A 17,736-nucleotide genomic window follows, 5' to 3' on the forward strand; every position below is an offset into this window, starting at 1 on the left:
CTATATTATTAATGACAAAACATATGGTTCCTGATGAAAGCTAGCTTGTGTTAGTGCTGTGTCTGGTTCGGTTTAAGGGGTAATTATATGACAGTATAGTTCAGCCCAACTAGTTTGTAGCCTGGAGGAAGCACAATCACTGCTGACTGTAGTTTCCTGTCCAATAGCTGCAGCACAGAAGTCTGAGGCAAGTATAGTGGGAGTAAAGAGAGAGGAGAGACCGAGTGCAAAGGACGGTCACTGTTCAATTTAAGGGTTTAAACAAGTTTGGAAAGGTGGTGTACTTGGACTTTGTTTGCAAAACAAAGCAATAGAAGGTGAGGAAACCTGCAGTGCAGACAAAAAGTATTCAGCGTCAACGAGCTGCCTGCAGAGACACACAAACTTCCCAACATCTGGTCTGCTGGAGGACGGGGCGAGCCGGAGAGAGAAACTTTGGAGGCGGAGAGAAAACTATCTCCGCTGGAGAAAAATGCATTGAATTGGGAGTTTGGGACACCTACATGAGTCGAAGGGAGATCTGGTGTTCGTGTAAAGTGATAAGAGTGGAGAGAAAGAGGACGGGAGAGGTCTTGGAGGGCGAGAAGTCCACCTGGAGCGGTTAGAGAATGAATTAGCCAAAGCCTCGGCTGCTCCGAGTCCCAGCCAGAGACAAGGTAAGAAGTTGTTTTCCTGAGCTGTTGTCGTCAAACATCAAAGCGAGTTATTCTGCAGTATAAATCCAGGCAGAGAAAAGGATCCACACTCTGCAGCTGAGGACGGTCTCAGCATGCAGGGACTCGTTTTGGGAAAGCAGGGCATAGACCTGCAATAAAGGTAAACAGAATATGCCCGTTATTAGCAAACAGTGACTTTTAGTGTGGCTATGTTCTAAATTTCAGCGTAAATTTATTTTCTAAGTTAGACCTTTTTGTTTTTTAAAAGACTGGCACAAGTACGTTTTCGGGACAGAAGTTTGGCACTGTTTTTGAGTGTGCGGTGTGTCTTTTCTATCCTCAAAACTTCTCAAAGCTTTTTACCGTTTCTAAAGTAGACCTACAATAAAACTAGCAAGCGAGTTAATGAGTATCGAGTGAGTAATGAAGCAAACACGAATTCAGGTGAACTTCGCTCCATTAACCTTTCTTTTCACAAAACTTTAGCTGTAGGTTGTCAAAACTTTTGGATGGCAGTGAGCGAGCCACGGGAGCGCGCAAACAGCTGTCCAGCTGAGCTGCTTTGGCAAGATAGGCGCACGCCAAACACACATTGGCACGTGACCCACATAGTGAACTTGAACGGTCTTACTAATGAGTTTTACAACGTTCCCGGTGCTCGTTTATCATTGGCTGCTCGAAACCTCTTGAAAATATCGGATAAAACACACCTGCGACCTGACAAATTAAAAAGCGGACTAGCTGAAAGTTGTCCCGTTCATATGTCGCCGAGCAACCATTTAGTAAGAAATGCAAGAAATGGAGCTGTAGCCATGCGCCAAAAATAACAGCCTATTATTGTTTACCGTAAGTATTACATATTCTTGCTTTTACTTGATCTCATCATCATCTAATTATCTGAGTAATTTTCAATATTACTCTTAACTGTATTGTTGAGTTGTTTCAGAGTTAGGCCTACATAAAGCGATTTACACATATGATATATATTTTGCTATTTTATATTATCATTTATATTTATTTATTCTGCTTGTTGCAGGAGATTTAATGAAGCAATTTCACTCTGAAATTGATTAAAATATTCAAATCCAAGATTTCGCTTTTTAAACAGTATGCATATTTTATTGTAAACCAGCTTGTGGTGTTGATTGGAATTATGAAATAAAGTTTTGTAAATATGAACAACAATGTGTTTAGCCAGCTTTTGTTTGAATGCTCCAGTTTTGTTGTGTTTTATCAGCTCTATTCTTCCCTTTTTCTGTTGTTTTTTTAATTAATTACTTATTGTTTGACTTTTTTCTCCATTCTTCTTTTGTTACTGTGCTATGTACTATGCCTTTTTATTTCACGTTTTAGTGTTCATTGAAAGATTTATTATGATTTGCTTTAATAAAGCATCTTAGAGCTTTAAGAAATGTTAGATATAAATAAATACTACCATTGTTGTTATTATTTGCATAACATAAGTTAAAAGAGTTTAAACACTCCTAATTAAAAAGAAGGCTATGATTAGGCATTTCCGTTGTGTTACCACTGTTTCATGCAAGCAGCAAGCCACTCTGCCTCTTCCTTTAGTCATTCTTAAATAGCTGAAAGGGATTCATGCTGGTTCAAGTCGTGACTGACTACACCTCTCCCTATGAAGCACGGCCTGTTGGCTTGTTGCTCAATTTCAGAATTTCAGAAATCTTTCATGTGACCCATGCTATCATCTTTGTTATAATATTTTTGCCTATCTCCTCTCTCTGGTCCAGGCTCACTCCTTGGCCCCTCCACCTCCTGCCATAAGAGCCAGGCCTACGTCCATGGATGAGGAGAGGAGCGACCCTGCCATCTCCCCAGAGCCACCTGTTGATGGGGACCCCAGTCTACCAGCTCCGCAACCAAGTTCACATACAACCTCCTCCACAGAGAAAGCAAACAGCTGCCCAAACCTAAAGCCCTGTCCAAGTGAAGGTAGGAAACAGGTTCACAAGAAACAGCAGAAAAATAGTCAAACATACACCTACTTTTGGTGTGTAGCAGTTTTGCATTACTGTGTCTTAGAGGAAGAACAAAAGATTCTACAAACAGCTGTGTGATGATGGGTCTTAACATGCCTTGAATCGGCTCTCATTTATAACCTCAAAGTTCTACTAAACCTCCCCTGTTGTTGTTGTGTGTGTGTGTGTGTGTGTGTGTGTATATACTGTAAGTGTGGTTGTCTCCAAAGAGAGACAGAAAGTAGTTATTAACAGATTAAGGCATTTCTTGTGAAAAAGAGGAACTAGTGGATTAGTGCTGAGAAAGAAGACCTCTCCATGCTCTTTCATGCATGTGAACCTCATTATGGTAAGAAGTTGGGCAGTATGTGTGTGAAGCTGTATGCAAAGCACTTTCATATCTGTCCAAGCTATAGGAGAGCTTCTTACTCAAAAACAAGAATAGCCTTTGTGAAAAGATTGATGTTAGTTTTCCAAAGTGGAAGAGTCTTGAGACTCTGTTGTGTTTAAAGACTGGGAATTAGTAATCACAAATGGTATACTCAGAGGCTGTGATCATAACTCTCACTAATTCCTAGAAAAATCATTGTGTGTTTTTACGAGATGTCATAATGATTCATTAGGTCAGAGGCCTTCTCACCGAGAGACGCAACAGTTGTGTATTGAGGTGATCGGAGATTGGTCTGTGTGGGGGACGTGCCTCCTTGGACGATCTGAGGGGTGAGGACCAATTCACCACTATGGAACGCTTAAAGGTTGCAATGATACTCCTGGGGATTTGGGAATGAACCTATGACCCTTCCCCTTTGTGTGATTGGTCATGGTAAGGGTTGACTGACACTGGGGCGGGAACAGGAGAATGTGGACCAACTCAGGGCCTGAATGACTCATCCAGAATCAGTCAAAAGGCTTCAAGTTCTCTTAAGCTTCAGTGAGAAACACAGCACTGACTGTAGATCAGAGTGCAGGTCCTATGGGGTAATTAGGGTAGGTGTGGTTAACAGTTAGGGAAGTGTGCAGAGATTTAAGTGGCTTGTTGGCATGGGAACCTGCCACAAAAATCTTCGATGGTTGATGGAGTTCTTTTATTTATTTTGTTTTCTTTTTTAAAGGCAGGTCTCGACCCAATCTATCATGATTACTGTATTAAATGTGCAAAAACATAGAATCCACACACGCACATCTCTCTCCTCTGGTACATTGCGGTTTACCATGATGTGTGTAAGTACAGCATCAGATTTAATGATAATACCTCGGTGAAGTTATTAAACTTTAGATTTGTGTCTGAACATGTTCTCGTGGCTGTGCTGACTGTACCTGTGCTCGTTCCTCAGGAAGCCAGCACAAAGTATAACTGTGGCTTCTCCCACTAAAGTTAGACTGCTTGTCTGGCTGACTGGTCTAATTTGTGTGTGTGTGTGTGTGTGTGTGTGTGTGTGTGTGTAGGCTGAGGGTAGGTAGGTGAGCCAGGGTGGGGAGGAGAAGATTGGTCAGGCTACCGCTGTGGGCAACAAGGCGCTGCTTTCAGCACTCTGCTTCACCCCCTCACCCATCCCTCAGCCCGCAGAGTACAGGACTTTGGGACAACACAACAGGCACATAGATCTGCCTGAGGCTTGAGACAAACTTTTGCCCATGAGTGCATTATTAGAACTTGATAACAGGTACCAACGGCACCATGCCCAATGAAAGTAGCACAAAGGTCAGACATTTTTTTTCTCCTCCTGGTTCAACTCTAAGCTGTGCAGCCCATGACAAATGTGCAGTAGTGTCTCTTTTCCTGTTCCTGACCCTGATAATTGGATTGAATTGCCATTTCATTTCACTTCATTCTGCCTGACATTGAGTTAACTGAGCTCTTGTTGGGAGCGGGGTTCTTTGTTTTACCCTAACCAACTCGTAGCAAATGACATATCCGTCCCATCAATTTTCAGTTGACATGGAGCTGCAGTAGTTGTTGCCAGGAGCAATTAAATGAATGTTTTTCATATCTATAGTATATCTATAGTAGCTATTTTTGGAAGTCAACCTATGTGTCAGTGTCATCCATACTTGTTGCCATTTTTTATGCTGTTTTCATGAATGTAGCTTGGTAGCTAGCTAGCATTGAAAAAAGATGGCATCCCTATTCTGAAGCCAACAGTCTAAGCTCTGACTGGTCGACTGTTTCTCTAACCAGTGTTAAACAGATGTCAGTGGACAGACCTATTTAAAGAAATGTGAGATGTGGGTGGTGGGTGCTGATTCAGAGGTCTTGAACCAGGTTAGTTCCCAACAGTTTGTACCAGACTTTACACTGAGATGACAACATGTTCATAAAGTAGCTTTCCGAGGCTTTGAGAAGGTCTTGCAGATGTTAAAGCTGTAATATTCAAGTTCAATCAAGCTAGCTTGAGCACGATATGAGCCAAGAGCTCCCTCCCCTGAGTTTGGCCTTCTCTGATTGGTTTGCACTTCTGCCAATGACTCTGGTTCACGGAAGGCTTTGACAGCGTATCTCCACATGATGTTGTGTTTTGGAACATATTTCAACTAAATTCTGTATTTTTTTTTTGTATATCTTTGTGGTTTAAAAATACCCTTAGAAAATAAAGACATGACTTTGCATGCAGTTCAAGATATTTGGTCAAAAGTTTCATCGACATGTCTATTATAATAGCTGTCTGTGGGGAAAATTTAGGGATTTGAATTGATAAGATTTTACCAATACCAATGCCATTATCGATTCTGCTTATCGATCCATTTCTTTATTGATTCCCTTATCGATTCATTTCTGTGATAGTTTCTAAAGCTGTGGTTTAATTACGACAATGCAACCAGGCAGCATCAGCATGGGAGCCAGCCAATCAAAATGCACTAGATGAGCAGAGAGAAAGCTGTAGCCCCCTTGTCACCCCATAGTAGGGTCTTTTCTGCTGTAAGAGAATAAAGCTCAGCTCATTCATTACAAGTGTGAGTGTTGCTCTCACTCAGGCATAAAGACGCAATGGGGCTGTCTGTTTATTCAGGAGCCTCTTACCACCACATGCCAAACTCTCATTCTCTTTCACCACTGGCAAGCTCTCTCCCTCTATTTTTTCTCTCCCTCTGTCTTTTTTCCCCACTTCTCAGCCCTTGTCTCTGTTTATCTTTCTTTCTGTCACTCTCTGCATAAGAGAGTGCAGAACTGTAATTTGTTTTTACATCAAAATTGCAAATTGAAAGGGAGCAATTTTAAATTGCAACAACCACAATTTTAAGTAGGCCTATGTCTTGCATCATTACCAGTGTCTTAAGATGAAGGAGGTGAAATTTATAGTTGGTGACTGTTGGTTTCGTTAGCTATAATGATATGGACAGCAACTATATGCAGCTGTAGCTAATTCATGTTTAATTTTGCAAGTTGGCCAAACAAAATTAAAATCTTGACAGTGTTGTTTGATTAATTAAATGACAATCTTTACTGCTCACCCAAGTTGGTAGAGTCAAGAAAGAAAAACCACTCTGTATGATTTTCATGTCTGAAAACGTAAAGGATAGAATGTTTCTTTCTTCCTGCTCAAAAAGAAAGTGGTGTGGTGGAGTCCTTCTTTAGATCAATAGTTGTAGTCTCACATCGAATTCAGACAGGTAGCTCTTGGGTTGCTCGTTAGTGGTAAACGACCAACAGCGGGCAGAAAGTGAACAGTGGTTTAAATCTCTCAGTTACACTTCAGGCCACATCATATCATTGGTTTCATGTTTCAATCAGCCCAAATACTCTGAACCGGGACCTCCAGGATTCAGGGCTGAGAAGAAAAATAACACTATAACACCACTTTTGATTGTATTCGAAAAAAAAATTGTTGCTATGTTAGAGGAATAGTTTGACATTTTTGACACTATCATGTCTGTACACTAAGTGTGAAGCTACAGTCAGCAGCAGACTAGATCACTAATCAACCCACACAGAAAGAAGAACAAATTGCTGTTTTATGGGGGTTTTATCTTGTCCAGGACCAGTTGCAGGGCAACCAGTGGAAGAACCTGCTGGTATCAGCCATGAAATGGTCCGACACATAACTCAAACCTTATTTCCTGAAATGTCCAACTTTTCCCTAAACGTTAAGTTTATTTATCCCTGATGAACTTGTTGAAAAGAACCCTGGGATTGGTCAGAAAAAATTCAATTAGATATTTTCCTCAAATTGTTCAGCTGTTCTCTCTATATACTTTGCCTCCATAGCTTGTGTGTACAGGTTTAAATGTCAAATAGCATTTGTGTGTTCATCCTTGTTCTCTCCTGAAATTATTCCTCTGTGTATTCACAGTCTGAACTGCATTTATTTTCTCTCTCTCCCTCTTTCTCTGTCTGTCTGTCTCTCTCCCTCTCTCTCTTTCTTTGCTCCCGAGTGTAGATGCAGCTATTTGCCTACTTGTCCCTTTTTCGTCCCTGAGGTTTGTTGAGGCTTGTGTCTAATTTGGTTTCTCACAGAGATTGAAATAAACTAGGAGCAGTTTGAGGCATTTTTACAGGATATTTGAACTACAAAAATGAGGATTTTTTTTTTCCTTCACCACCTCGCAAACATTTGAGAAACTGTTGCTGCTGCTCTGGTAGCCCGCACTCTCTCTCTTTCTCTCTCTTACTTAAGGACAGTCGCCAAATCTCCATAACCAATGTCATAAACTGTTGACAGAGAGTGTCAACATGTGATAGAACAAACTAGCAAGTAAAATGTCTGTCTGTCTCACTGTGACACTTGTGCCAGGGGCCTGTAACTGTACAGTTACTGCTATGACAAATTTTATGGTTCTTCACTTGTGGCAGAGGTGTTACATAGTTCTATGTAGCGCCCACGGATCATGTTTTCTGAAATATTCAATCAATCAATTTAACAATACAATTTATTTTTTTTTAAAAATCAATCTACATACCAATAAAAATATTTATTAGTCCACTGTTTCAACATATACTCTGATATCAATATTTTAGTTCTAACGTGGACCTTTAATATCAGCCTGTGTAAGTGTGCATTAGAGCATTTTATACATTTGTCACTGTAGCTCGAGCTCGCAGATTTATTCATGTGTCTCTGGTAACTCTGCTGCTCTCCTTCTGAAATCCCACTGAATTCTGTTTATCCTCTACTGTTTATGGCCGTTTGCCTGTTTGTCCTTATTTCCATATGTTACACAGTGCACAGTGTATGTTTGCATGTCTGGCGGCGGTGTCCATGTTTAAGGAACCTAGATGTTTCAGGCTCCTTGTGGTACATGCAGTAGCATAGCACTCAGTTAGCGAAGCAGCTGTATTTTTCCCATGGACCAGAGGAATTTCAGAGACAAAGTAACACAATTAAATTCCCCTTAAGCCTGTTCAACAGCAGACAGTTTTTGTCTTTAATGAGCTTACACTGCTTCATTCTCTCAGCAGCTATAATCTCTGATTTTGGACATATTCCAGTACTGCACTCTCACAGCCCCTCACTACAATGTGTGTGTGTGTGTGTGTGTGTGTGTGTGTGTGTGTGTGTGTGTATGTGTGTGTGTGTGTGGTTTCAACTTTTGGCTGGATTGCAACTAAACAATTGCTTCTTCTTTCCCCTTCTGTGTGTGTGTGTGTGTGTGTGTGTGTGTGTGTGTGTGTGTGTGTATGTGTGTGTGTGTGCATGTATTGGTGTGTATATTTGCTGTGGGATGCAAATAAAAAACACACCAGTGCTGTAGTTGTGTGTTCTTTTCTTTGTATTATCCTTCATCCTGATCAGAACCTCAGTGGTTATGTGTGGTTTCAATCAGTTCCAGTCATTACTGAGCTACTACTGCGTTGTCTCCACTGACTCCGCTCTGCTGAACATTATTCTGCTCAGTTGCTCTTCACCTCATCTCATTGTGTCTTCTTTCCATTTCTCTACACTCTTATCTTTATGTTTTTAGAGATGAGTCAGCAGGCTGTGAATATGCGCACCCATTTCTTTTGTGTTTCTGAATAGTGTGCTATCAAGAAGGGCTGCAACTGCAACGATCATTTGTATTAATGATTCATCTTACAACAATTAATCAATTAAGAATTCAGTCCATAAAATATTGAACTACCCTTCACAATTTCCAGGAGCCTGAGCTCAGTAAATGGCAAAATTTCTTATTAACAATAAGCAAAAAGCAGCTCAATGCAGCTCAAAGCCATGACTTTTCAGCATTAGACATAGTTGCAGCTGAGCATTCTTTTGCTATGTGATGAAATATTGACTTCAGTAACTCATCTCAAGCATTTTGAATGATGTTTGCTCATGTCTGTCAGCATTGGGTGAGGGCACATATGTACTGTATGTCTTTGCCAAAGGGATGTACACATCTGAGACCTCTTTTCGTACACACAATAACACACACTAATACTCCTTGAGAAGTTGCTTCTAAAGGAGAGTTATAGAAGCTGTAGAGACAGGCTTGAGGTGGTTTGAAAGGCAGCAGGTAAACTCAGTTCAGCTCCCTGCTCTCTGTGAACCAACACTCCCCCTCAGAGATCATACCCAAAGGAGCAGCAGGCTGCACTTCGCCTCGGGTGATTCAGGATATGTCACATGATTTGCCTGCTCATATAACTGGGATGTGTGTGTGTGTGTGTGTGTGTGTGTGTGTGTGTGTGTGTGTGTGTGTGTGTGTGTGTGTGTGTGTGCGCGCGTGTTGGTGCTGTGTTTATGCAAACCATTGCCCTATGTGATCCATATGTTTTTGCTTTAATGGTTAACTGTTTGTTTACTAGGATACTGAAATTCCTCTGCATCACCCCTTTAGGGCCACTGACACGTGTACATACACCAAACTACAAGCACACTTACACACACACACACACACAAACACACACTCATACACACTCAAGTATGTACAAACCAATACACGTATTCACCCACACGTGTAAACACACAGCCAGATCTCTTCAGCGGCTCTTGATTGCTCTGGTCTGATTTGAATTAGAGGCTCATCTTTCTCAGATCTCAGAAATGGCTCTGAGGTCGAGCGGTTTGGTGGTTTGATGCTGATGCCAACACACAGTTGGTTGAAGGCCTGCTTGGATGGCACTAGGGGTTTGGTGGGGATGCGTTTAGCTCCAACAATCGTGGTTTTGAACGTTTATAGAGTGAAAGCTCTGACTGAGTCACAGGACCTACACACTTTTAACCCATAGTACTCTGCGGGCAGCAGAAGTCTAAATGAGAATACATAGCAGACTATTGAGGGGTTCAGCTGAACAGATGATTGAACACATATCCAGTGGGAACGTGCAGGTGTTATACAGATATTCAGACACTAGGTATAAGTATTTATTGCATATCTGTAACATTAATTTGTCCAACAAGGGCAGTGATAATGTCTTAATTGTTTGTCACACTTCCAAGGAGTTTGCACAATTGCCGTCTTGCTAGTTTAACTAAATCTGTATTTCTCAGATCTAGTAGTAATGGATTCTTCTTGAAATGGTTGTTGTGAAGTCATGGGACTTTACATTGAAGAAGTCCTTTCCTTTCCTGAAGTTTGCTTATTGTGGGCTGTTGTGTGGCTTTGATAATGATGTAATTGCCCCTAAAAGCAGCTTCCAGAGTATGAGAACAAAACAACATGAGAACGAGGAGGAGTATAACCGATAAATGCCACCTAAGGCGCTTTTTGTTTAAATCATATTAACTGATCTCAGTATTTTCAAAAACCTGCCAAATGTCGTTAGTCATATGTTGCCCGCCAGCACATGGTGGAATATTAATTCTTTATGATCCATCCTCAATATTATGATAAAATGGATACCAGCTGCATAGAACAATGGGTGATTAAAGGTAACTGATTGATCTTGATGTGTTACTTGATTAGTCATTAAATGATTAGAGAAATATAAATATAAAATAGAAACTAAATATTTAAGTGGATAATTTCAAATACATGACAACATGTATGGCTGGCTGCCTGGGTCTGTGGATGGAGTTACATATAGTACACATGTTTGTATGTAGTGTTTTTCACACAGAGTCTTGTCCAAACTAATTATAAGAAAGTCTAATAAGAATGGAGAGGTGAATACATAATAATAGACAGGCATATATACTGCATGACATAAATCTTATAATACACACACATATCTCCAAACTAGACATTCGGCAGTGTCAAGGGCAACAATTCTCACTAGTGGCTTTCATATCTGAGGCAAGCTGATTGAGACTGATGGATACAACATGGGCTTTAGAAATGGTTTCCACATGCAAGACTCAAACGTCTGTGTGTGTGTGTGTGTGCGTGGGTGTGTGTATATGTGCGTGTTTGTGTTTGTGTTTGTGTTTGTGGGTGGAGAGAGCTGGTATTAGATATAGGAAGGTAACATGGAGTACATATGATTTATGTTGTGTTTGTGTACAGGAATGTGTGTGTGGGGTTTTGTGTACCATGGTCTAATAGAACAGAAGAGCAGGAAGGTCTTGTTTATCTCTTCTCAAACATTACACAGAAATCCTACCACACAGAAATGTCTGCAGATATACACATACACACACAAACTCATGGAAATAGGCAAAATGCAAACACAAATCCTCCGATGCTGAAGACACTGGTCCTTTTCATTAAGGTGAGACCACCTTACATAACCAAGTAGTTTTGATATGCTTTGTTTTCTCTGAAAATAAAGATAGTGGTCTTTCAGGGAGGCTGAGGATGCCGGGAACTCTTGAGGATGTTGTAGAGTTATCCAGTTGAGCTACACTAAATAATACAACACAAATTACATTACCAACATGTTAGTGATATATTAAAGCTCCACAATTTCAATATATAATCCTCAATATGTTTTTTTATTTAGTTACCATACAGATATTATTTTCATTCATCAAATAGTATGTTATGATATCTTCCTCGATATTAAAGAAAATATTGTGACAAATAAAACTCATGCTGAGCTGATACAGTCAAGTGCTTGAGAATTTTGTTTGGGTATGTATTTTACAGGAATAATTAAGAAAAAATATCTCACATTTGAGTTGGTATGTCCCAATATGAGAATTTTACCATAATTTGATTATAGGAAGAGACAATTACTAATGATATTGAAATATAGTACTACAGTGATATCTTAGCAAATCAGAACGAAATTGGTCCTGTCTTCAGGAGTTAAACTAACTTCACTTCAAAGTGTAGTTGTATGTAAAATACACATGATGACATTTCAGCTTTATTTAAAAATGTATAAGTAGACAGCTCAGGCATGTGGATTGATTTTGTAGGTGCATTTTGATTTAGCATCCAGTGAGATCAGCTGATGATCACCTTGTTGGTACTAATGAGTTCATTTTCCTGCTTGAACCTCCATAAGTACCATGTTTGCTTCTCCTCATGTGTTTCTGAATAAGTGTTTCTCTAACTGCTGTATAGATACATGTCCAAAGCATCAATACAGTGTCAGTGCAGTAGTTGTATTTGGACAAACAAATATCAGAATCAGATATCTAGATTCTACCAACTACTCAGCTCATCTCTTGAAATCACTTCTTTTTTTTTATTTCACAGAATTATTATTTTGCGTCTTTTCTTTCACTTTGCCCAAAGTACTGTGCTTACTTATTCATTCAGCTCCTACAGCTGAGATACCTTATATATTTAGCTGTAAAAGTGTGCATTAACCTACAAAGTTATGTTAAATATGTGAAGGAATTTATCTGTAAAAGTGAAGAGGGAATGTGAACTGGAGGGGAAGAGTATGAGAGGCAGGGGACAGGAAAGAGAGGACAGATAGAGAAGTGAACGAGAGTGGATAGAGTAAATAAACATAGCCGGGAAGTGTTGAGTCCACGCACAGGACGTGGTTTGGTTTGTGTGTGTGCATGCATGTGTGTGTGTGTGTGTATGTGTGTGTTTATCAAACCCAGCTGGCTCCCATTTGCCCAGGAATGAGTCTGCACCTCTCAGAGGCCCAAGCCTGCTTTGAAGGCCTCTGTGTAGTGTGTGTGTATGTATGTCTGTGTGTGTGTGAGTAATAACGGCTTCATTAGAGCACTGTGTGGTACCGGTGAACACATAAAACATCCAGACGTATATACTGTATGTATATTATGTGTACGTCCTCTCATGTGTTCATTTTAAACACACATACACTCTCAAACACAAACAGACACCCACGCACACAAATCCCACGCACACACACTTAGACCCACACAGATTTCAGGTTTCACAAGCATGCACATAGACCCCTAAACACTCCCAAGGGGTTGGATTTAACTGCTTCCAGATGCAAGTTCAGGAGAGAGCACACACCAACACATACAGACAAAATCTTCTGCTCTGTTGAAGTCAGCACAACTACTCAGTTTAAATTAATTAAGTGCTGGTGGATGGGAAATGACATGGGAGTAGACAAGTTTATTATGAGTTGGAAAACAGCTTGCTGCTGATAGCTGATAATAAGAAAGAAAACTGAGAACCTGAATGACCTTCAAAATAAACTTGACATAAATATAAAACATTGTGGTCTCATAGACAACTGCTCTAATGTTTTTTGTTTTTTTAACTGTGTATCTGCGTATTTGTGTGTTTGTTTTGCAGATGTGGTCCACATATATACTGAGCCCCTCATATTAAGGTCAAATGGCACCCCAGAAAGGCTGCTAAGCAATGATGGAGACAATTGTAACAGCAGCTTCTCACACTCGGAGCTTACAACACCAAGCAAGAGTATCACATGTGAGTAAATAGCACCCTCACACACACACACACACACACACAAACACACACACAAATACACACACACACACACACATGCACACACACATAGAAACACACTCGCAGAGAAACTGGTGAGAGTTTTATTTCCATTACCGATCACCGGTCTGATGAGTCACATTGTCCTGACCTTTAACAAATACATTTGCACACCCTGAAGAAATAGGTCGGGTAATCATACACACAGACAGAAATATCTACATTGTCAGCTAAGTAGGTTAAGTTTCTGATTTCTGAACACAAGAGAGTTTGCACCCAAATCTCCACACCTTTCCTCCTCTTTTCCACTTTCCTCTGCATTTTATTCTCTGTCTGTCTGTCTGTCTGTCTGTCTTTGTTGAGACTGAATTGTTAGACTATCACCATGACAACGCTAGGTGAGTGTGACTGGCACTGTGGATTTTGCTTCCATTACTCAGTCTCCTTTAATTATTCAAGGTTCATTGGACATCTTGGCATCGGTCAAATAAGAATATATCCCCCCAAAGTCTCAGATTTGATCAATAGAGAGCCGAAGTCCTGATGTCACATCGTGGCGAGCTTCCACTAACTTCTGAAACGCAGTGCGACCTCTCGTTGAGGATTTCTTTCATTGGCCTCGCTGAAAAAGTAAAATGTGTTTATGGGGTTTACTGGCCAATTTCTAAAATACAGTGAATGAGTATATACCCATTTTGTAATAGCAATTGAAATTGCTATTAGAATTTCAGTCATTTGTATTTTAAACAAAGTAATATAATTTTTTTCTTTTCAATTCATAAAAACTACAGCCCCCATCAGCGCAGCAATGCACATATTATACATCACCATAACTGTTTCTCCTTTATCTCCCACTTCTACCATCCCAGACACTCAGCTGGCTCCAGTCAAGCATGTCATGTTTACAGTCTTCGGCTTGTGGGAAATGGTGTTTGTTAATGGCTGTTTCAAACAGAAATATTATATTATTTTAAAAGAAAACTTACATCTCTGTCCAGACAAATGAAATGAACCCCTGATCATGCAGTTGAGCATCAGGGCTTTATAAATGTAAACGTCTGTGTCATTTTTGGACAAGGTTTTCTTATTGGTGTAACAGGACCCAGAATTTCTTTCACTTCATTTGATGTCAGTGTTTATTCCATCTGCGAAACTAGTTTTTTAGCCAATCCACCCTAATATTGCTTCTAATTGTTGTAACATCAAATAGCTTGCTGGCAGTGGCACTGCAGTGAGAAAATTACAGATGGAGAGATGACTGTGTCTCACACTGTGTGTGCTTTACTTACACCCAGTTTTTCAAGTCTAAACTTCTTCCCAAAATCCCCAGCTGTCCAATCATTAAGCTCCCCACTGGGTGTATCACCACCTCTCCACCTCAATTTGCTGGTTAGGAGCGTCCAACACCTGAAATTTCTCTTCTTCCAGAGTTATATCACCAACCGCCGCCACCCATTTCCCTCCCTCATATTACTAGTCTAGTGGTTGTGTGTCAGCCAGAGACAGACTCTCTTTTACTCTCCTTGATGTGCAGTCGCTCCAGCCCTCTGTATCAAAGCCAAAGGTTACGCAAGTACACTATGTCATTACCCCACCACGTATATTTGTCTTGCTTTCACTCTGCTTTGAAATACATAGAATCTTGAGCTAATTCTTAAACTAGTTCTACTATGTCATTTATTCACTTAGCAGACCAAGCTCCACAATAGTGACACCCACAAAACTGTAGCTACGTTGTCTCGATGCTTAGCCACTAACCCAAAAGCACAGTAAAAATTTTAAATGCTCTAAAGTGGCCTAAATCTGTCCTTCCTGTCATTCAAAGAAAAGGAGGGATGGTGTATGTGAATGAGTGATAAATGAAAGGAGGAGCTGAGGGGTGAGAGGAAGGTTGCGTAAGCTGACATATAGCATAAGCATGTGTTAGAAAACAATGAGCGTTTTTCCTGGAATCCATGGCCAGCCACGGGTGACATGCACAAACACACAAACCTGCGCCATCATAATAGCTAGTTTGCGGTAAGTGAAAAACCAGCAGTTCACTCAGGAAATGGATAAGTAGGTGAATGCAGTGTGTTTTGAGCTGAGTAGGTGTGTGAATTGTCTGCTGTCTCCATCTATGTTTGTGCCTCTACCTGTCCTGTCTGCTGCATGTGTCTATTTCAGGCCCAGGATGGAAGACTGAGAGGTTTTCGTCAGATTTTCTCTCTCTCTCTCTCTCTCTCTCTCTCTCTCGTTCTCGCTTTCTCTCAGCTTTATTTTACATCCCAATAAAATCTATGAAACCCACCAGCTCCATATGCTGTGCAGGGAGGGTTATGCAACTACAGTAGGGTTGGACAAAATGTACCGTCATGCACACCAGTCCTCACTGGCTTTCCATTTGCCTTTATGTGCCTCCTCCCTTCGTCCATAGCTTCCTCCCACTACAACTTCCACAATCGCACGTGTTCACGGGACTTGAACCACAAACTAAACGGTGTTAAGTTCTAAAATTGATCCCTTTCTCAGGTGAGCACAGACAGCTTAGCCTGTCTGCATAATTATAAGTCTGTCTCTTTGCTTTGTTTTTGTCAGTGTGAGTTGGTTTGTCCGTTATAAGACACTATCAGCCTGCTTGCAGTTTAAATACGGTCTGTGTCATCTGCAACCGATCAATCAATTATCATCTGTTTCTCTGGATACGTAATGAGTGTGAGTGCTCATTACAAAATAGCTGCGACTCAGGTCTGTGGTGAGGTCATGGCTGTGTGACATCTGCGAATGTGTGTGTGAGAGTGTTTGTGAGTGAGAGGGTGAGCAAACAGAAGCAAAAACAGAAAATTCTTCAGCCCGTATGTTCTGTCTCGCAGTGATGACATCAGAGCTGCAGTATGTGTCTGGCTCTGGGCCTATGACAAGCTGTCTGAGAACAATGTGCAGAGAAGGCTGTTAACATGTGTGAGTGTCTGTTATGACCTGAATCGAACGCGCGCGCACACACACACACACACACATACACACACACACACAAGCACACGCTCCCTGTCAGTGATGTCATGACCACACTGCATTCTTTGACGTCACAGTCACAGCAGGACACACATGTTCACAGATGTTTAACCGCTGACAACTCTTTTGGACTCAAAAGGAAACAATGACACATGCATTCCATCACTGACAGGATCACAGTAGCTTTTATGACATTTCCACTTTGTTTATTTTTATCAGTTTGAGAAATTTTCACCAAATGAGGTAAGCATAAAGGAAATAGAAGACAGCTCCTTTTTTTAATGCATGTGCGAATGAGGGCATGAAAGTGTGAGCAAGGGAAATGCTGAGTGGAGCTGTTTGTTATTATCTTGTCATCAAAGGGGAGGAGTGTGCAATGTGTTGTTAATGGGAAATCTAACAGAATTGTGACACTGCCTTTAATTAGAGACCAGTCACTGTGCTGAAACTGTTTTCCATCTCTGCTGCTCGGCATTAATTCTCTTCAGACTTTCTTTCTTTCTCTGACTCTCTTCATCTCTTTGTTGGTCGCATTTAAACACTAAAAATTTGCATTTGCTATCACTTAGATAACGATTACATTGAGTGACGTGATGGAAAGTAGGGCTGTGTTATGTCAGGGGTCATGGGTGGATGAGGTGGTTTCAGGGATTAGTGTTGCTGCGTGTCATGTTGTTCTTGCATGTTGACTGTCTTTTCCTCTTTTCTTCAAAATATAGGCCTAACTCTATCCAGATATTTGCACACTGTTTCCATTCATTTGTCAGGTGAAATTCACAAAAATGAGTCAAATGTTGCAAAAAATAAAAAAGTGAATTAAGTGTTTTTCCGACAGCTGGGTTGAAGTGAATAAATTGTGTTTCTGAATGAAAAAACACACACACACACACACACACACACACACACACACACACACACACAAAGAGAAAAGTAGAAGTTTTTCCAGAACTTCCAATATTGGGCAGGTTGTTGTCATGTTTCATGTTTTCATGCAAACACAAAAACAAAGAAATGTGCTTGGCAATTTACAAAACAAAAAATCCAAAAGTCTAAACATCATCCACATCTGTGTTTTTTCTGGTTTAGAAAAGGCTCTGCTGAAAAACATGTGCAGGCACGAATACATCAGTCAACTCGCGATCAGTCAACCCTATCTGCTGCTGAGATAGTTTGATCATATTAAGGCTTTTGTATGTAAACACTCTACAGGTGGTTTAGTATACTGTGAAATGAATTTGATTTGTTTGAATTTGAAAACCTTGAAACTTTCACAGTGAGGCAGAAACAGACCAACATATACTGGCAACACAACGTGAAGCATTTCTATGATCATTTCAGGTGATGACTCATTCTGTAATTCAGAGTTGAGCCTACCTGATGTTGAGGCAGTACCTCAGGCTTGCCCACCTGTTAGATCA

General features: G+C 40.5%; 1 protein-coding gene across 2 annotated transcripts in view; it reads left to right on the plus strand.

Moving 5' to 3' along the window:
• Window positions 1–164: 164 nt before the first annotated feature.
• Window positions 165–17,736, plus strand: part of mdfi (MyoD family inhibitor) — a 27,530-nt gene continuing 9,958 nt past the window's right edge. Inside the window, exons 1-3 of one of the 2 annotated variants that reach the window (XM_023423734.2) lie at window positions 165–656; window positions 2,408–2,609; window positions 13,172–13,309. In XM_023423734.2, coding sequence (XP_023279502.1) covers window positions 2,459–2,609; window positions 13,172–13,309 — 289 coding nt within the window. In that variant the 5' untranslated portion in view covers window positions 165–656; window positions 2,408–2,458. Of the gene's footprint in view, window positions 657–1,202; window positions 1,503–2,407; window positions 2,610–13,171; window positions 13,310–17,736 lie in introns of those variants that run through there. The other variant, XM_087178607.1, reaches the window with a different exon arrangement.

This window comes from Seriola lalandi, unplaced genomic scaffold (genome assembly GCF_002814215.2).
Source record: "Seriola lalandi dorsalis isolate HSWRI2012SDOR001 ecotype SW California unplaced genomic scaffold, Sedor1 jcf7180002054692, whole genome shotgun sequence".
Lineage (NCBI taxonomy): Eukaryota > Metazoa > Chordata > Actinopteri > Carangiformes > Carangidae > Seriola > Seriola lalandi.